The sequence below is a fragment of the Paroedura picta genome, chromosome 6, assembly GCF_049243985.1.
Source record: "Paroedura picta isolate Pp20150507F chromosome 6, Ppicta_v3.0, whole genome shotgun sequence".
In the NCBI taxonomy this organism is placed as follows: Eukaryota; Metazoa; Chordata; class Lepidosauria; order Squamata; family Gekkonidae; genus Paroedura; species Paroedura picta.
The window spans coordinates 87,363,945-87,384,503 of NC_135374.1; the positions used below are offsets into that span (position 1 = coordinate 87,363,945).

The 20,559-nt window shown below is 40.2% G+C and overlaps 2 protein-coding genes across 9 annotated transcripts in view; one reads left to right on the plus strand and one right to left on the minus strand.

Moving 5' to 3' along the window:
- The window catches only part of EIF5B (eukaryotic translation initiation factor 5B), a 46,828-nt gene extending 41,471 nt beyond the window's left edge, over positions 1-5,357 (plus strand). For both annotated transcript variants that reach the window (XM_077343510.1, XM_077343511.1), the window contains exons 22-24: positions 950-1,088; positions 1,883-2,044; positions 2,928-5,357. In XM_077343510.1, coding sequence (XP_077199625.1) covers positions 950-1,088; positions 1,883-2,044; positions 2,928-3,035 — 409 coding nt within the window. In that variant the 3' untranslated portion in view covers positions 3,036-5,357. The remainder of the gene's footprint in view (positions 1-949; positions 1,089-1,882; positions 2,045-2,927) is intronic.
- A 1,242-nt stretch (positions 5,358-6,599) lies between these two features.
- The window catches only part of REV1 (REV1 DNA directed polymerase), a 43,257-nt gene continuing 29,297 nt past the window's right edge, over positions 6,600-20,559 (minus strand). For 6 of the 7 annotated variants that reach the window (XM_077343506.1, XM_077343504.1, XM_077343502.1 and 3 more), the window contains 14 exons: positions 19,945-20,073; positions 17,967-18,121; positions 16,332-16,451; positions 15,663-15,883; positions 14,786-14,958; positions 13,391-13,493; positions 12,359-12,524; positions 10,531-10,709; positions 9,127-9,360; positions 8,807-8,924; positions 8,434-8,651; positions 8,171-8,327; positions 7,648-7,750; positions 6,600-7,035 (listed from right to left, as the gene is read on the minus strand). In XM_077343506.1, the coding sequence (XP_077199621.1) occupies positions 6,924-7,035; positions 7,648-7,750; positions 8,171-8,327; positions 8,434-8,651; positions 8,807-8,924; positions 9,127-9,360; positions 10,531-10,709; positions 12,359-12,524; positions 13,391-13,493; positions 14,786-14,958; positions 15,663-15,883; positions 16,332-16,451; positions 17,967-18,121; positions 19,945-20,073 (2,188 nt within the window). In that variant the 3' untranslated portion in view covers positions 6,600-6,923. The remainder of the gene's footprint in view (positions 7,036-7,647; positions 7,751-8,170; positions 8,328-8,433; positions 8,652-8,806; positions 8,925-9,126; positions 9,361-10,530; positions 10,710-12,358; positions 12,525-13,390; positions 13,494-14,785; positions 14,959-15,662; positions 15,884-16,331; positions 16,452-17,966; positions 18,122-19,944; positions 20,074-20,559) is intronic. The other variant, XM_077343505.1, reaches the window with a different exon arrangement.

Consider the following 20,559-nt stretch of genomic DNA (forward strand, 5'->3'; position numbering starts at 1 on the left):
AACTGAGCTTAATCGTTGTGCCCTTAAGATATGTGAAAATCATTTGCACAAGAAATTGTATGGAAAAAGTCATTTCAGTATTTATAGTATAGGGTCTAAAGAGCCATGTAAGGAATCTGTTCAAACCCACTAGTGGGTGAAAGCCCCCCACCCAAATAACTGTGTCCCTAAATCAAAGCCCTTTTGACACATTTCATTTAGAAGAGAAGATGGGAAAGGGCTTTGGTGTACGTAAACACTTGGGTGTGTGCCTGGGTTGCCTGATCCCTGCCACAGTTGCCCAGTCCTATCTTATAATCAGAATTATGCATTGGCCAAGTATGGGGCTTTCTCAGAATGTTTTCAGTTGAGCAAGATGTATGCTGTGTAAGGGGGAAATGAATTCTTGTTACAGTGAGTTGTGCTTAAGTGCTAAAGGAGTAGAACCAAGTTGACACATTTCTTGTAAGATTGTTGTTTACTTGCTGTAGAGCAGGGGTAGTCCACCTGTGGTCCTCCAGATGTTTATGGACTACAATTCCCATGAGCCCCTGTCAGCAAATGCTGGTAGAGAAATTAATTTGATAGAGAAATTAATTTATCTTGATTGGAAATACTGTGGGAAGTTCTCACTCCTGACTAATCTAGGGCAGTTCTTACCCAATGATTGTCCAACCCTGTAAATGCTAAGGAGAATCTGAGCACATATTCAGTGCATGTGTACTAAAATGTGGGGTAGAATAGCTGTTTTACAAATTCTAAAGGTCAGTTTACAAAATGGATATATGTACATGGTAGGTCATTAGATATTTTCAATTGGCTGAGAGCAGTAACAGCCAGTATTATGTGAAGAAAGTTCTACTGTTTGTAACAAATTGGATCCAGGTAAAATAATGCAAGTATTTGAACACATTAGTTTTACAACTGATATTCAAATCACATATTAAGTATTCTGCCATTTTCCCCTTAGGCACATAGCAGTATTCCCTTGCAAGATGAAAATACTCCCTCAGTTTATTTTTAATTCTCGAGATCCCATAGTAATGGGAGTCCTTGTAGAAGCGGGTCAGGTAAAGCAAGGGACTCCAATGTGTGTACCTAGTAAAAATGTGAGTATATTTTATTTCCTAAAGATATGCTACTAAATGTTCTTATGTTGCCAAGGTATCAAAGCCATGCCATATACTAGTAACAGGGTCTTTGCTGGGTTCACAGCTTTTTTGTTCATCCTAGGAAATAAGAGGAAGGGTGTTCTGAATATAATTCTTGGTGTTGCAGTAGAGAAAACTGCAGTTTGGGTAGTGAAGGAGGCGGGCAAGAGGCTTGTGTTGTGCAATCAGCTCTTTCAACCTTTCTTCATCATGCTTTCAGTGGTACACAAAGGTCACTGGGAAGGAAAGGGCAACAATTGCTCTATTCATATCTGCCTTGGATTGTCATTGTACTTAAGCACTATGGGGGCACTCCTTCCTGTGTTATTAGGCAACATAAGAGGTGTTGGATTTCACAGAAGGATCCTTCCCACAACCATATTAACCTTTGGAAAACTTGTGTGCTACTTCTGTGAGGTACCGGCCTTCTTGTATTACCTAGGAACATAAGAGCTCAGGAAGGGTAATCTTCTATTGAACCAGTCTTGTAGACCATATGTTAATAGATCTATTAAAGTCTAAGCGAAGTTTACACAGTGACTTTGATCCCATTGCTGGTGCATTCCTCTGGTGGAAGGAGCCTTCGGCCAATGCAGGAGCATTTTGTGTTAGCAGAAGATTCCTTGCTCCAAGGGAATGCACCAGTGCCAATGGCACCAGCGTCCTCTCTTCTAAGGACCTTGTCATGCAAGCAAGTGTTTTATTAACAAAAAGGAGCATGTACTCTAACTGTTGCCCTGTGTGTGTTACAGTTCATTGATATTGGAATAGTTACAAGTATTGAAATAAATCACAAACAAGTGGATGTAGCAAAAAAAGGCCAAGAAGTCTGTGTGAAAATAGAACCTATTCCTGGTGAGGCACCTAAAATGTATGGACGGCATTTTGAAGCAACAGATATACTTGTCAGCAAGGTTAGTACTTTGCTGTAGTTGTTAGTTTGTGATTTGTACTTCGTAAATACTAAATGTAGACTGTTTTGTTTTGTACATACCACTAGGGTTGGGTGCTTCGGTGCCCGATTGCTCCCAATGTAGCCAGTGCCATGGGGGGGGGGGAGGTGCGGGTGTCTGAGCGCCAGCGGTGGCACACACACAGGCACAGAGCTCCACGCCTGCGTGTGTGTGCTGACGCCCGCGCCTTCCCCCCCCCCCCGCGGCACTGGCTTCATCGGGGGCAACTGGCCGCTTTGGGCGCCAAAACACCCAACCCCACATATCACAGAGATTGTTATGGAAGGTTTCTTCCTTTGTAGAGTAATATGCATTCCAAGAGAACCTCTCCAAACCCAGATTTCTGCTCTAGACTTAATTTCTTTCTTGTAATCAATGCTCTGATCTGGATAGCTCAGGCTAGACCCAATTTTGGATAGACCAGATTTTGGCTGCTCAACAGGGTCTGCCCTAGTTAGTATTGGACACCATGAGGTCCAGGGTCAAGATATGAACAATCTCTGAATGTTTCTGGCTTTGAAAATCCCATGGGGTTGCCATAAATCAGCTGTGACTTGACAGCAAAAAACCTCCAAAACAATTGTGTATAACTTTGTGTTATACCCTTTCCAGTTCTAACGGTATGTTAAAAGTATACCTTTTAAGTAGAAGTGATTGGTACCAGTTTGCTGAACTCTGTACCATGTAACTTGCTGCTAGTTATGCACATCTTTGATTTGTTGGGTGACACACATGCTCAAAAATGAAGCTGTGTGAGCCGTGAAATGACTCATGTGGCTGAATACTGTATATCTTTTGCCTGTGTTATCTTTTGTGTTTCTAACTCGGTATGTTCTGTCTACAGATCAGTCGCCAGTCCATTGATGCTCTGAAAGATTGGTTCAGGGATGAAATGCAGAAGTCTGATTGGCAGCTTATTGTAGAGCTAAAGAAAGTATTTGAGATCATCTGAGTTCTGTGAAGCAATGGGCAGGCTGGTGCAAACCCACACTTCCTGTTATGAACATCACTGACAGCCTGTAATGAACATGCTGTTGGATTTAATTAACACCTGGGGAAAATATGTGGATAAAATGTTTTCCATGAGAAACCAAGTAACTTACACTGGTTTGACAGTGGTCAATTTACATGTCCCTGTGGTTCCGATGTGCCTGTGCACCTTCTTCCCCCACTGTCCTTCCCTTTATACTGGCTACTGTTTTAAAGTTTGCCCTCCCCAAATCACATCCCCCCAATAAAAAATTAAATTTTTTATTACAAAACTCAAAGCTTTCACTTTTATACCAATAAGATCAGTACTGCAGTTTTTGATTTACCAACTCCTGCAGGCTTTGTGATTCTTGGACTTTGATGTAAGAAATGTTTATTTATGCATACCTCTTTGTTTTCCTCCCCACCTTGATTTTTCATCATTCTTCTGCTTTGTGCCTATAGGAATTTTTTTAAGATAGAAGAATTAGGTAATAGGGTATCTGTATTTGCTTTGTGTGCAACAATAATGTAAGGCATAGACAGCTGCCTTTTATTGCTTGTACAGTTTACAAACCTGTAATCATAAACACTGAGCTGCAAATAAAAGAAATGGACATTATTCTCTTTATATGTAATTTGGTATGAAGGAGACACTCCGTGAACATAATGGCTAGTAGCTTTGAAATCTGATCTTTTGTACCTGTAGACCAGGCTTTCTCAGCAAGGGTTTTATGAAACCCTGGAGTTTCCTTACAGCCCTGGAAGGGTTTCCTCAATGACTAGGGATTAATTTTTAATATATTTAATTTGTTAAACATTTATCAGGTGATATGGTTATATATAGTCATGTTGACTCCCTCCCTCCTCCCAAAGGGGCCAGTGATAGGCCTGGAGGGGGTGGGAAGGGAAGGAGCCCCATGTGGGCATGTACACAGCTATGCTTCCCCACCAAATATTCTGAATGATTGCACCACTTCTGGGTTTCTTGAACCCTGAAGAATGATTCAGGGGTTTCCCAATGGTAAAAAAAGTTGCAGAAGGCTGCTGTTTACAAATGCCTAGAATGGAACATAAAAATCTCAGATAGATGTGCTCAGTACAATGTGTAATGTGATCCCGTGATTGTAACGGCTAGTGCTGTTATACAAGCATCAGTTGTGCAGCTCTATTCTATTGGATGGAAAGGTGGCTAATGTCACAGGGTACTTCAGGCAGGATCCTGCATACAGCCAGCAGCACAGTTAGTTACAATAAGCTTGGCAAATCACCCCAATACCTTGGCAACAGTACCACATCCCAGCTCATCTGCTAGTGCTCCTGACAACAGGGTCGCCAGTCATGCTGCTGCATCAAGACATTCCGCAGCAGCCATTAGCACACGGAACAGCATTACATTGTTCCTGCACCAGGGAAAGCTGGAGTCTTCAAGGGGTACTAAAGTTGCTGAGGTAATTCTGTAGTGGACTAATTTCTGCTGTGGCCAAGGGTAACAGGTTGCTGGTATGCATATGTTCCATGTGACAGGGCAGATGGGATATGCTTTATCTAAGGCTGCTTAGCTCTATGGCCTTTTGAATGTGTGCTCTTTCATCACCTGTGAATATTTTGGTCTGATACTTAATCTAAACATGAGACACACTTCCTGTCTGAGATCCTCGGTCAGAACACAGCAAAATAGAATTTGCAGTGGGGCTGGAGGTATAGATGTGTGACTGCACAAAGGGCCAGTCAATGAACCTCAGTTTCAGGTAGACAGAATCATTTCTGTGCAGTATCATATAAGCAGTGAGAAAGGTGAAGCATCATGCAAAATAGTGGGTGGGAAATTTCAGCATGTCCAGTTAAGAAGGCCAGGCAACATGTGAGACCCTCGCGAGCCACTACCATTCTCCTTAGACCAGGGGTAGTCAAACTGCAGCCCTCCAGATGTCCATGGGCCCCTGCCAGCACTTGCTGGCAAGGGATCATGGGAGTTGCAGTCCATGGACATCTGGAGGGCTGCCATTTGAGTACCCCCGGCTTAGACAATACTGACCTTGTTGGACCAATGGGCTGATTCAGTATAAAGGCAGCTTCATGCGCATTCAAGTCATGCACTGATCGATCCCTGTCACTGAGTTGTGAATGTGTAGCAACACTTGAACATCCAAAAAATGGCATGATTGTTATTTCACTATGAAAATATTTATCGTTCTCACTCGATTTTGAGTATCCTGATATATTGTAACAATACTCCTGACAGTGAATGATATTTATAATCATGCCCTTCTCACTATAGAATTAAAACGATTTTTGAAATGTGTACCTCTATTCTGCACCTCAAGTGTTTACAAATTATTTGTCATTTCCCCACACTAACAAAATCATCACTATAGTTATCATACCGTCTGGGTTCTGTTTGTTTAAAAACCACTGAGTAGGATTTGTTTCACAAATAAAAGCTACAGAAAGGTTAAGAGATTCCAATCCCACAGTGAAAGTGGAGTTTAAATGACACTTTATAGGGTCAAGTCCTAATTGTAAGGCATTTTCTATTTAGTGAGTTTTGTGCCTCCCTGAGAGTGCTCTTAAGACTGGATCAGTCATGCTGTAAGATACAGCTCTTTGGCATGGTTTAAAATTCCTTCCTTAATAGGTTGTCTATTAGAGAGGCAAGACTGCTGTGCCAAGTCAGCTGCCTTGGACAGTAAGGCATTATAACAACATGTCCTGTTTCATTTTACCTGCTGTTAACAAAGGCATAGTTTCCTTCTAATGGGACACTTATGATCTGCCTTCAGAGAACATTACCTAATATAAGTTGAGTTGGTGAGTATTGGAAACTGCCAGTGCCCCCAAAACAAGGCTAAGGCAGCTATCTGAAACAAGCCACCTGTGATTTGTGTGGGTGTATGTACGTCCTGCTCAGCACATACACCCTCTAGCCCTGTAAGATGGATACGGTGGTTGTGTTTAACTGAACACTATTTCCATACTTGGATTGCTTCTAATACCGTGCTGGAAGGTTATATCTGTGTTTTATATAATACTTAGCTGTGGTATTGTCACTGGATAGTCCTGTCTGACAAATTTTCTGGAAGATTCAAATGGGTAGCCTTGTTGGTCTGAAGTAGCACAACAAAAGGTGCTACTGGACTCAAATTTTCTGGAAGTAGAATAGGGCACTTTTAATTCCAGTTCAACTGGCTGGAGTCCAAATCCCATGTAGCTGCTGCCCTGTGTAGTGAATTCCCCACTTGTGCAGGCAGGCATCTATGTTAAGCCAGGTGCAAGTTCCTCACAACCCCTTTTTGTTGTGGTCTCATTTTTAGTCACAAAAAGATAAAATTTGGGTGGTTACACGGAGGTAGGTCCAGTTCTTGTTCGGGACTGCACAGAGGCATGCTGGAAAGTGCCTGAAAATTATAACCTTGGCCTCAGCAAATGATCCATGACCGTTAATTTTAAAGCTGCGGTTTCATTATAATTATTGTGTTAATATTTGCTTCAACGTTGTACTACAACTCAAAGTCTTCACAAAGAACTTAAGAGTACTGAAAGAGAATCTGTACAAATTACATACAGTTCTTTATTAAACAACTGTAAACACTTCACTGTAAAAATCCGTAAAACCTTTATAAACAAACATTTTGTAAATAGATTCTATGCTACAATAAAAGAATTTGAACACAATTATTTACATGCAATACTGACAAATTTGGCACTTTCTCAAAAGGAAATGTACAAAACACTTTCTTCTTAAAAAAAAGTCAACTTATAAAAACTTAGCTTTTACTATCATGCACTTTGCAAATACCTCACAAGCACTTATGGCACAGCTACCAGAGAGCTCCAGGCCCTCACCATACTTTCTTCCTACAAGATCAGTTCAGATAACTTTTAATGTGCTTCCGTAAGTTTGTTGCAAAACCACCTGAACATTGTCAAGAATGAAGTCAAATGCCATGTTCCACACAGATTCCACTGACTGCTGCATGAGCCTGAGAAGAAGAAAAGAAGCCACTCTTCAGAACAAAAAATCATTACCATCAATACCAACAATAATACTGGGAGGAAACAAGCTTTGAAACAAGTGGTTTGAGCTATTGCAGATGCACTATTTAAGAAATTATTTCACTGCTAGACACAAACTAGCATAGTACTGAATATTGTCCTTGTTCTTGAAACAAAAGGTACAGAATCAAAATTTTAACATGAAACTATTTGTGGAACACAAAAATTGAAGCTCCTAAACCTGTTTGTGAGGCCAAAAGGGGAAGGTGGATGTGTTCCCCTGACCTTTTTGAAGAACAAAGAAAACTAAATGATCCTACTAAGACTGATTTCTCAAATCCAAAGCACTTATTGCACATAGAGCAAGAAATTTAAGGCTTACGTTCACAAAGGACCCAGGTGAACTCTTTTGACCTGAAGACAAATGTCTGGATCTTACACAAGTGACCAAGAACTCTATATTTATTATGCAAAGAATGAAATTAACAAATCTAGAGCATGAAGATGCTCTTGAGTCTCCCATCAACTTTTTATAACTTGTTTTGGGGAACTTTTTTTTAAAGCAACATAAGTGAATGAATGACCTAAAATTAAACTACCTTTTCATATACTTTATAACCAAATCCAACCTCTCCAAATCTTTTTCTTCTATCAGATCAGTACAATACTTCACAACCTGCAGGATGTCTTCCTCCATGGGATCTATGAAAAAAAGTTTGAGACAGAATTATTAACACCTCAAATTTAAAATGGGGAGGGTACTAGGCTGGGGTGGAGGAAAGTATCTATTGGATACAGATTCTTCAGCAAATAACGGTCCTACTTTGAACTCTCTTGATCAGGCTGCTAAGAGATCTTTTCAGCCCTTGCCAGTGCTTGCATGCTTACAGCCCTGTCATTCAGGTTTTCTAGCATGATAGTGATCTATATTCATTAACAACCTTCACTTCTCTAGTAACCTTACCTTTTGAAAGATGAGCAAATTCCCTTCTGTTAATGTGGAAACTGTTGGCATCCACTATAGAAGCAGAAGCCATGTAGTACAGACTTTCAAATGATTTCCACCTTGCCAAGTACATTATGTATATTCTCATTAAAACAGAAGTAAAACTACAAGGTTACCTGAAATGGTTGTAATCCATTCCTTGAGTAAGGCCTTTACATCATTGAACTCAACAGCTCCAGCTAGATTAGGAACTTGTGGCCTACTAACAGAAGCTACATGTGGCTGCGAAATAGAAGGGCCTGAAGCATTCACAGTGCTTTGCACTAATTCCACCTGTTTGAAAATAAAACACAGAATTTTCTTTTCTATCTTTCCAACTGCAAACCTTAGAAACCAACCCAGCCTCCCCAGCCACTGTAGTCACTGAAGGTAAAGTTACCTGAGATTTGCCAGTGGTTGTGCCTTCCTGCTTTAGGAAGTCATCTATTAATTTCTGTGGGCTTCCAACAGAAATAGCTGCATTTTTTGAGGGGCTCCCAAAGAGTTTGCTTTTCAAAGGACTGTGGCTCTTTTTTACTGGGCTGGTTTGGAGTTTTTTCTTGCTTTTTTTCTTATTTTTTGTAAATGGTCTCAGGTTTAGTAAAGGATTCTTTGACACTAAGTGGGGAAAGGAGTAAAACAATGAGCATGTTATTTAGCACTTGGTGGCTAAGTAAGATTATCCTCATTTTAATTAAATATCTACAGAGGGCAGCAGCATTGCTGATGACTAGTCATTGTGTCACCTGAAAAAGTTGCATCTACAAACTTACCCATGGTATTGGCTGACTGCTGAAAAATCATTTCTATATGTTTTTGCCTTTGATCATATGCCTGTCTGAGTTCCTCTTGCAGCTCTGAAGGCAGCACTGCGAAAACCTCAGGGTCCACCTGAACAATGAGAAATTCATCAGTGGTTATGCCACTGGAACACAATAACTTGATTATAAACATTATAAAAAGTTTATTTTTATTCAGTGTTCACAAATAGCAAGGAGTTTTTTTTAAAACTTATCCTATATTGTTAAAGGGATTTACTAGCTACTATTACTGGTATGTAAATTATTAAAATAAATATTTTTGCATTGCTCACCTGTGAAAATGCTGGTAGTGCTATTACATTAATTCCTGCATCACTGCTTGATTCTTGAGCATCTGGTATTTGTAAGAGAACAGCACCAACTGGCTGTGTTGTATCACTAGTGTTGTATCCATTTACTGGTTCTTTTTTGTTATTACTGCAAATCTCTGTGTGTTGAAGAGAATACATTTGTTCTATTTGTTCTCGAAGATCAGGGGGAAGTGCTTCTAAGACAGAGTGATCCAGCTATATACAAAAAAGACTCCATTTCAGGGAAAAGAACCAACATTTGATATCTTTGTACACATGCTCCCCCACTCCCCGAAACAAAAAGATTTTATTTATGCTTATATTTATATTCTGTTCCTCCTGAAGCGTCACCTGCAAGGTATATCAAATATAAAGAGGTTTTCTTACAGCAAGTTACTCATGCAGTAGAAGAGGTTTTTATATCCTCCTTATGGAGTTTTAAAGCAGCTTACAAGCACCTTTCCTGCCTTTTCCCACCAAAGGCAACCTGTGAGGGTAGGTGGGGCTGAGAGAGCTGTGACCAGACCAAAGACATCCAGCAGGCTTCACATGAAAGGGGGGGGGGAGATAATAAAATCTGGTTCTCCAGATTAGCATCTACTGCTCTTAACCACTACACCAAACTGGTTCTAGTAAATATTTGAACTTGTATAGTGCTAATATATTGTCACTACTTATACAACTGTAGGTATCAGCCCTCACCCAGGGCGGAAGCGATAACCACTTCTGCTAAGGTGGGATTTACAATGCGCTTTCCCAGGGGTCCCCCAATATGCCCACTAAATGCTTTAAGAAAGTAGGCAGAACTAGGTGGAGTTTTTGCCCAGCAAGGGCTTCTGACTGGCTGTGCTGAAGAATTACAGTAAATTACAGTTAACCTCATTCCTTGGCATTCTATGGTCAGCTCCATCTCCGGAGGTAGCAATTTTGTGCGCGTTCCTTCCTCCATGTGCCAGAATTCCAAAAGTGCCCACAGGTTCAAACATTATTATCTCATAATGGACATCAATTTCAACAACTCACAAGCAGCTACAAGTTATACAGAAAACAAAAATTCCCTACTGTATGGTACTGTCTGCCTCTAGAAAATATTTTCTTACTACACAAAGTTTTCTAAAGCTAGGAGTATAAAGTGATACCAGGTCATTAAATTCTCCCACAAAAATATTCTTTATCATATAGTTCATCCCTTCCAATAGCACTAATATTAATCCAATTTTTTCTTGAATGCTCAAGAAAAGCATATATTTGAAATACCTACCAAGATTGGTAGTTCTTTAAATCTTATCCCATGACTATCATCCAATAAAAAGGAAGTATTCAATAAGAAGGGAAATAATTCAGCTCACTCTTTATAAAACTATTTCTCAGAAACGGAAATTCTACCTGGGATGCTGATGGAATCTCAATACTTAAATTAAGTCTTGGCTTAGGTGTGTGCAAACCATTCCAACTGGCTGCAGGCTCAGATTTGCTGGTAACATGATTGACATTAGATGTCGGGTGAGGTGGTAGAACTGTACATGCTTTTGATGCAGAAGGTATTCCAAGATCCACAGCAGCTGCTATTATCAATACAAATGATATAAAAATTAAAATCAGTCAAGATAAACATGCTTGTACTATGAACACAGGCTACTGTGCTTTCTCATCTTCTGTTGCAAAGTATGAAGTTAGTTTTGCAATGCCAAATGATTTGTGAAAAGGAAATATGCCACTAATTTAGCTAAATGTAGTATGTTCATGGTTGTTTGCTTTTCTATGTGAATTGGTATCCCAATTATTATACAGAATCCCCATCTGGATCAGTACCTTCAATCATTCTGTAGAGCAAGTTCAAGCATTTTTGCATTGTATTTTGGGAGCCCCAAATTGTATAGGATACATGGCCATATGTCTGGACACAGGGGAAAGCCTCCTAAAAACCACAGCTTGGCTAACCTGAAATTCTGGTTTCATCTCCACTACAGGACAGAATCCCCTAGCTATATTCAGTACATATTGGAAGAGTCCTTTGCAAAGTCCTGGATTTGCTGCATAGGGAAGCCAGACCCTCACAGAAACCTGGGGATCCCCCATTTTGACCTCTTTCCTCATGCTTCAGGAATTCAAGGAAGTGGGGGAAATCCCCCCAAAAACCTGTGGAGCCTTTGTTTACAGCTATGCAGACATTGCCTGCCACACCCACTGCCTGCCGCACTCACTCCCCACCCAATATTTGTGGAGACATGGCCCACCACAGACACCACCAGCAGACACTGCCCACTGTGCCCACTCCCCACCCAAAACTTGCAGTGCCGCTGTTTGGTTCTGCTGCAGAAGCCACATGCCAACACTCGATCCACAAATTTCAGGGGGGAAGATGGTGGGATACTGTGTCTGTGGATATCAGATCCACAAATGGAGGCTTGCAAATTTTGAGGGGGGAAGTGAGCACAACATGGCAGGCAGCATCTGCGGGCAGCATAGCAATGAGGGTGGGCAGCGCTGCAGGTGGTGGAGCCACAAATGGAGGTTAATAAATTTTGGATTTGGGAGGGGGCAAGGCATGGTGACTGTTTGAGCCGGCGTGTCACTCCCAACATGCTGACATCATTTTCATATGACAACCGCACATCAGGGAACTCCCAGACCATGCCCCCAAATCCCCCCTGCCACTACCCGATTCCACCAGGCAACTCTCTTGCTGAATAAAATGAAAAATCTGGCCAACTGGTAATCTATTTGATTCTCTCCTTGTGTTGAGGGAATCTCAAACCTTTAAACTACCCAGAGAGGCTTTTGGACATTAAAAAGCAATTTCTGCATTCTTTAGCAAATACAATATGTTTTCTGAAGGCGCTCATTATTGTGTCAGAGCAGGGAGTTTTAGCCTCCTATTTCTCACAAATACAATACGCTTTTATGCTAGCTAGGTTCAATATTGTCGGCATAGTACTTTTTGAAAGATTCCAAAATATTCCCTATTTTCAAAGTGTGTATTTAAGACTGGAAACCCCAAACTCTACTGTGATCACTGTGCTGAATTGCACCACTCTAATTATGACAATAAAGGCATTACTGACTAAGAATATCAAGTACTCAGCATGAATATTTGAAAACAAAAACTTATTCCAAAAAGGCTTTTTAAAAACACCATGCAATCCACATCTGCATATGCTATACTGAGTTTGTTAAGCTCTTACAAGTAATAACTGCAGATGACTTTACCGACCTTCCTTGTGTTGTTCTTCTGAGTTCTTTGTAGCTTTTGGAACTTGCAAAAGATCGATAATGGAACTGGAGCCACCAGGCAAGAATCCAGACTGTACTGATGAGCAAGAGGAAACTGCTGAACTTGTTTTATTAACGGGAACTAGCTGATGTACCTGAATGCCAACCTTTCAAAAAACAGAAATTTGTGGCAATTCAAACAAAATTCTACTTTTGTACATTGCTAATAATTTAGGATTTTTTAAATTATTCATTCAGCTTTTATACCCCCCACCTCTGCAAATGAGCTTAAGGCGGTTTATAAAAGTAGTCCTCCTAACAGCTATTGCATGTCTCCAGCTATGAAAAGGAATCAAAGGTTAAATGGAAAGCTCAATAATCTACACAATTTCAATACAGGCATTCTGAAATCTTTATCTTTATCAGAAATAAAATATAAACATTTCTGTTTCTAAAGGCTTATATTCAACACTTAAAAAGATATTTCTAGAAAGTTGCTGGGCCTCTCCAGTCTCATGAATATTTAAAACCTTACATTTAATATAAAAACTACTACTATACTGACCTTCTCTAACAGGCTTTCTCAAACAAGATTTCATGAAAGCCTATAATTTCTTAATGGCCTCAGAAGAATTTCCCAAGTGGGTGGGAGTTAATGTTTAATATTTGTTAAACATTTGAGTGATTATGACCATATATGGTTGCGTTGACACCCCCCTAATGGCCAATGATGGGTCTGGAGGAAGTGAGAAGGGGAGGGGTTCTGGGTGGGTGTGTACACAGCTGTGCTTCCCAGCCATATTATGCATGGTCATACCACTTCTGAGGTTTCTTGAAGCCTGAAGAATGTTTCAGGGGGTTCTGAATGGTAAAAAGTTGAGAAAGGCTGTTCTATAAAGTATATTAATTTATATCATTACTATATTGCTTGTACTACAGAGTCTTGATGGCCTCTTTTTGCATGTGTGACATCAAAGCAGAAGGAGCATATTGTAAAAAAGTTTTAAAGTCCCAGAAATTAAAAAGAACTTACCCCTCTCATATCAGATATGTTCAGTTTCATTGTGTGAAACATATTTAACATCTCTTTTCCAATTACTTTGGCACTGTTGGTTGCATGCTCAAGAGTCACGGTCCTGAAAATATCAGATTAAAAGTGCATGAAGATCTTAATTTTAGTGGGCTGTATTAACAATGATGAAAGAATACGGTTCATTTGGTGTCATACAAACTAGATTAAAACCATAAGGTTCTACCTACTAGCAAATATGCTCCAACTAGAGCTGCTTTTTCTAGGGCAAAAACTAGCTTTGAGAAAGGTTTTCATGGAAGAAGCCACACACAACAACTGTTTCATCTGCTGCTTTATGCTATTATTATACCCCCTACCTCACCCCACTCCTCTCCTCTATACGAGCTTCCAGACATGCATTTGCAAAAAGTCACACAAATCTGGAATTGTGGATGGGGGAGAAGAGCAAAGTGGCTGGAGAATAGAGTTGAAGTGGAAATGGTGAGCAGTGGGTTATGCCCCTCATTCTGTCTCTTTTCAGCTGAAACTATTCTAAAGTGTTTTCCTGAAAAAGACAAAATAAAAAGCCACTTGGGTTTATCTATGGCAGGGATCCCTAACTTGAACTTGGCACTTAGGATTTTGAGACTGGGAAGCAGGCACCATCACAGAAGAATGTCATGGGATGCTGGGGACAATCAAAATGTTGTGAGACTGCAAGACAAGCATCCTCTACAATAGAGGCTGCTTTCTCCAGGGGAGTGTTCCCTACAAACATAAAGCAGATGCTTCCTGGACTGTTCTAAAAACTATCTCTTGCTCCAGTGAGGTGAAAGAAAGCCAGGACTGGCTATACTCTGGAAAAGAAGTAATTTGGGAGCTTCCAGGAATACAGTGACGAGTTTTCCCTTGCCCTCACCAGTCAAAATTGTTTATTAGAAGTGAACCTTTCAAAAAACAAAAATATTTTTAATTTTATAAAAAGAAATAAAAGTGTAGTAGAAAAAAAAAGAGGTACAGAAATTAAAATGAGTTTATAAATATAATTCAAAATTTGCCTTACACTATATATAAAACAAACAGGAAGGGAGAAGGGAAGTTCTCTCCCAGCATCCTTCTCCTCATCATAATCTTTACAATAATTCTTCAATTTTCATAACCAAATTATTTGGCCATTATATGAACATAAACCTTGAATTACTTTGTTCACACTAGACAGCAAGTGTTTAAGCATCAACCATGTGAGAAATGTTCACATATTACCCTAAACCAACAATCAAAACTGGTAACTCCCATACAGGATTTTGAAAGTAGTTGGGATCATACTTCTCCTGGTCTACTGGAAAAACAGTTTCAAAATTAAAACAATAGACAACCATGAGTTTTACACAGTCACAATTTGGCACAAATTGTTACCTTGCAATGTTGTCACAGACCCCATGGCCGCCATACTTTGCAGGTTCTACTGGAGCACCAGCTTTCCTGACCATGATCTTGAGAATTAATCGTTTGCCTTTCATACCAGCAGCTTCCAGTCTGCGTTGGATCTCTTCTGAGAAAGTCAATAGGAAAGCTTCTGCTTCTTTAGGCTACAAAGAAATGATGGGTTACATATGCATGAGGAAACAGCTTCCATGTGTATATCCAGTTCCTGCAGACTCCTACAAATTATTTCTGCCTGAAGCACTGAACAAATATATTCCTGTAAAGGCATTCTCATTTGGACACACATCCAACCTTCTCTTCCTGATCAGCTCAAGGGAAATCCAGTATTTTGGCTTACAGTAAAAACTGGATCTGCGTAGTGGTGCTTGGCCAGCCCTTGCATCAATCATGATGCAATACCCTTCTTACAGCGGTTCTTCAAAGTGTTAATCTCCCCCACAACCCTCTTAAAAACAAAGCTGAGAATGATCACTCTTTTAAAATAAAAGAGTGGGTATGTTTTAATGTCAATTCCTTATATATGAGAAACAACACCTTTTAAAAAATAAACAAAGCACTTCTTATATGATGCAGATGCAGCGCTGCTTGAGTTATGCTGCCAGTAAAGAGTATTTCAATACAAGAAACACTGGAAGAAAATGTTCATTCTAATTAGGAAATATCTCCCTTATCATTGCATATGTTGCTTTCTCAACTTCAGTGCTACATAAAAAGTATTTTATATTTTCAATATTCATAGATATCAATAGGATCACATTGTGTCATTAACAGAAATACAGGTGAGTATTATAATTTTAAGTTATATAAAAGTAAGAGTTCTAATACTATGTTAATTTTTATTTTTTACCTGAGTAAATCTTATGCCATAGTTGATCTCTGCTGAAACAGATTTTCTCTCTTTCTCTCGTTGAACAGGCCTATCATCCAAACCACGGCAGAATCTGAAGAGCATTTGTCCTGTTTTAGGACCAAATTCTTGCTGGAGCTTTGAGATAGTAAAGCACTGAAGGTCTCCACAAGTTTTTATACCCACTGCTGACAGCTTAGATTCCATTGTCCTGCCAACTCCTGACAAGAAAATAAAAAGTGCTTGAGTTCTACAAGTGAGAATTGTCATTAACTTTAAAAACCAATGGGCATTTTTATACAGATGGCTTCCTGGACTGTTATGGTTGTCAGCCTTTGAAAGGCAATGCAGGTATTTTACTCTGTAACCAACTGTAAACTACAAAAATGCGTAATTCAGAATTTCCTTAGAGTCCTGTACATGAGGCATTTTTGTCATAAAATAATTATAGTTCTTGTAGTCCTTTGACATAGTATATTCTAAAATCAGAATTAGTTCAGGGAAAAATGTCTTTGATTATGTTCTCAAAAACTGGGATGGAACACAGCAATCTACAAGTTTAAGTTCTATAGAAATTACTCATATATAAACAAGTATATGTCAGAGGAATACAGGTAAATTTGATAAGTCCTATCCAAAACAGAAGACAGTATGCAAGCAAAAATTAACCTGGAAGATGAATTACTAGTTGATTTCGAATAAAATCATCTACTTCTTCTGGCTTTAAGTGATACTGTCCATCAGGCTTTGCACTGCGAGTTGCCATTCTAGCCAATAAAATATTCGAGCCTATAAAGGAAAACAAATATAGTGAAAGAAAGGGGAGGCCTGCAGCACTTGTGTGTTGTATGTGAATTCCATATCCCCCCTCCCATTACTGAGCCAGTGAGGCTCCAGGCCCCACCATCCACACCTGAGCCCAGAAGCTAGTATCCTCCACTGCCCCTGGGTCCTTAGGGGCTGCTGGTAGCTGCAACTGCTATGCTCAGGCCTGGAGTGGCTGCCAGTCCTCTCATTTTGGTTCCTGTCTGTCAGCATCCACCACCACCTGGGCCTGGAGTGGCTGCTGGCATGCTCTGTTTGACTGAGCCTGCAAGAATCATGGGGGTTGCCACCATGAGGTCCAGCTTGGCTCCTGGGCCGTACTGCTGCAACCAGGCTCAGTGCACTTCCTTGGCTGCACACCACTGCTGCTGGGCTGTGTAGCTATTTATTCATTATTACTATTTATTATTTATATTTATATACTGCCGTTCCCGATTCAGCTCAGGGCGGTTCACACAATAAAAGAATAAAAACACAATAAAACCCATTAAAACCTGTAATTACAATTGCTAAAGGTGACAAGACGGCAAGCAAAAAAACTAACTAAACTCACCCTCTCGACCAGCCAGGGCCAGCCTTCTGACTGTCTTACTGGTGAGAGTGGGGAGACAGATCTATTTATTAACAGATGGACAGAAAGACATGGGGGATCTCAGATTAAATAGCGCCCCCCCCCCCCCCCCGGCCTCAACCATATGCCTGGCGGAAGAGCTCCGTTTTGCAGGCCCTGCGGAAAGTTGACAACTCCGGCAGCTTAGGTCTTCCAGGAGCTCATTCCACCAGGTTGGGGCCAGGACCGAAAAAGGCCCTGGCCCGGGTCAAGGCCAGGCAAGCGTCCCGAGGGCCTGGGACTACCAGTAAGTTCATCCCCGCAGACCGAAGAGCCCTGCAGGGGGTGTAAGCAACCAAGCGGTCTTGCAGGTAAACAGGACCCAGACCGCGTATAGCCTTAAAGGTCAAAACCAAGACCTTGAACTTGATCCGGAAACAAACTGGTAATAAATTTATTAAATAATAATATATAAATAATAAATAAACACACACTACTGCTGAATCCTACATTTGCAACAGATGCATCTAGCAGTTGTGAAGTTGCACTGACAATATTCTGACCAAGGTTTTTTTGTTAAGAAAAGATGGCTCAACACATTCCCAAAAGGTTCCAGGGCTGAATAAGACCAAAAAGAAACCATGCTACTAGATTAACAGTTGCTGTGGAAAACACCATTTTGGGGGGAGAAAAAATTTACCTTAGTGTGGGGTAATATCCGTCATTTTTTTTTTTGAAGGATTAACTGCTACCCACCAAGTGTACAATGTTCAGCTGGGGTCCTAGCCTATGCAGTAGTCTAATATGTTTTACCCATCTTCTAGGCTCCCAGATAAAGGTGGAAAGAATGATATAAACTGAGGTGATCAATTCAATTTGAGTTACTTTGCATTTACTTAAAGAGAAGTATTCCAAGATAATATACTAACCTATTCCAATGGAAGCAGTACATTTGGTCTTGTTTTTTATTTCAGTACGGATAGCATTTGCTATTTCTTCAGGGGATAGTCCAGTCTCTGCAAGGATTTCAGTGATATCAACTAATGCTTCATCACAACTGACCGCTTCAATGTTATGAGTATAGCTATCAACACAAAGTAAAGGGAGTGAAACAGCAGCAACAGCTCACCATCTGTTAAAAACAAACATGTAGCAAGTAAAACTTCCCTACTGTGGAACCAGTTCCATGATTATTTTTTCTTACAACCTTACATAATTTAAATATATGATAATGGACAAGGAATCTTATTTTACTGCCAAACATTTACTACCACATCAAATAAGAGAGAGAAATTTTAAAATATTAAGAAGTAGGTATTAAAGTTTGTAGCAAAAGAAACCCTGTATCCAAGGAACAAACCTTTTATGGAGGGCATTCCATGTTTATTTATATATGTTTGCTTTGTTCACATGTAAAGCAGGCATTAGATGAGTCTACTTTTCACACCAAAACTTTTGAGCATGAAGGAGGGGAACGGAATCTGCCCCACGCAATTTCCCCATGCCCCTTTGCTTGCAGCACTTTTATTCCGGGTTGGATTCCCTGCTTATCCACATGCAGCCAGCTGGGTCACCTTGGGCTCATCAGAGCCTTGATAGTGCTGTTCTGACCGATCAGTCCTGTCAGAGCTCCGTCAGCCTCACCTACCTCACAGGGCGTCTATTGTGGGGAGAGGAAGGGAAGGCGATTGTAAACTGCTTTGAGTCTCCTGGTATAAAAACCAACTCTTCTTCCTATTACAATTCTGGTATCAAAAGTAACCATGGGAGAAAAATCAAGGTGGGTAGTCTGTTTGCGGTAAAAGAAAAGAGCAAGAGTCCAGCAGCACCACAAAGCCTAACAAAATTTGTGGCAGGGTATTGAGTCACTCCTCAATTCTTCAAAAGCACTTGAAAAAGCAGGGTGTGGAAAGGATTCCACTACTCTCACCTGAGCTTTCCTTTGGGTATGAAAACTAAATCTCCTTGTCTGATTGCCATTCCCATATGTGAACAAGGCAGATAAAAGGTAAAGGTATCCCCTGTGCAAGCACCGGGTCATGTCTGACCCTTGGAGTGACGCCCTCTAGCGTTTCCATGGCAGACTCAATATGGGGTGGTTTGCCAGTGCCTTCCCCAGTCATTACCATTTACCCCCCAGCAAGCTGGGTACTCATTTTACTGACCTCGGTAGGATGGAAGGCTGAGTCAACCTTGAGCCGGCTGCTGGGATTGAACTCCCAGCCTCATGGGCAAAGCTTTCAGACTGCTGCCTTACCACTCTGCGCCACAAGAGGCTCAAAAACCTGGCAGATACAGATATTAAAATGCAGCTGCCATGTCATATCTAGTTTGATTCCAAAAAGTTAAAAACACTTTTGGGCATTCTCTGAACAAGGAAAACACCTGGCAGGGTTCCAAAAGGGAAAATAAACCTTCAGGTACACAGTGCAAGGCCATGGTCACATTTTACTCATTTCAGACTGTAGTCCTCCAGTTTCGTATCTTAAGTAACCATTGAAAAATGTTTTAATGTTTAAAAATATTGTGCTATGACGCATGGGGAGGGTAAGGTGGAGAAAACAAAAACAAAACAAAACAAACCATATAAAGAAAACTTGGAAGTTACTCCTAGGCTTGTAAGGGGAACAGAACACCTTCCTTCCTCTCCTGCATTCCAATGATCTCTAAAATGCTACTTCTGGGAAAGGAGAACTTTCAGGAACAGTATGAAAGACAAATTGAGGGTCTGCAAGAGAAAAGGGAAGCTGGTGGAAATTACAATGTGCCTTCTGTTAAGTAGAAAATCTCGTGTGGATCCAATGCTTAAATTGTAGTATTTTCCCATGAAATATGAAGTAGTCAAACACACACACAAGCTTATTCCCCAATATTAATCTACAACGTATTTTAAACAATTTATTTTACCTTGCCAGGATTTCATACATTGTCTGTGCAACCTCTTTGTATGCCTGAAAGTCATAGGGTACTGCTTGAAGATCTGGACACAATAGTTTTGCTTGCCCAAAAAACATTCCATTTTTTATACCAGCTTGTCTTTATGGTAACAAGAAAGAAAAATGCTTGATTTAAAATCCAAAGCATCAATTATGAAATTAATAAAATTACTTGCTCCAAACCATTTATAGTTCCTGCTCAAGGGACAACCAAGAACATTTTGAGTTCAACTTCTATTAGATCATAAAGATCAGTAGTTTCTAGTCATAATAGTGGTATCTGTAACTCCCTCTCATATACTGTCATTAATTAGTAATTTAGTTCAATGTTTGTTCACAACAACAATTATATAAGCAAAGTAAGGCCTGTTAGGATGAAGTTGCATGATGTATGTGCCTCTCCAGTTCCCTCTTTATTGCTGTGAAGTTATATCTTTTGTTGATGTTGATCTGAAACATTTTCTAAGCACATTCTTGACTTTCAGAAAACTAACAAAAGATTCAAGCCATGCTGTGCCAGGATTCCGTGAGCACAACATTAGCAATGTGCTGCTTGAAGAACTACAGCAACAAGAAGAACTTTCCC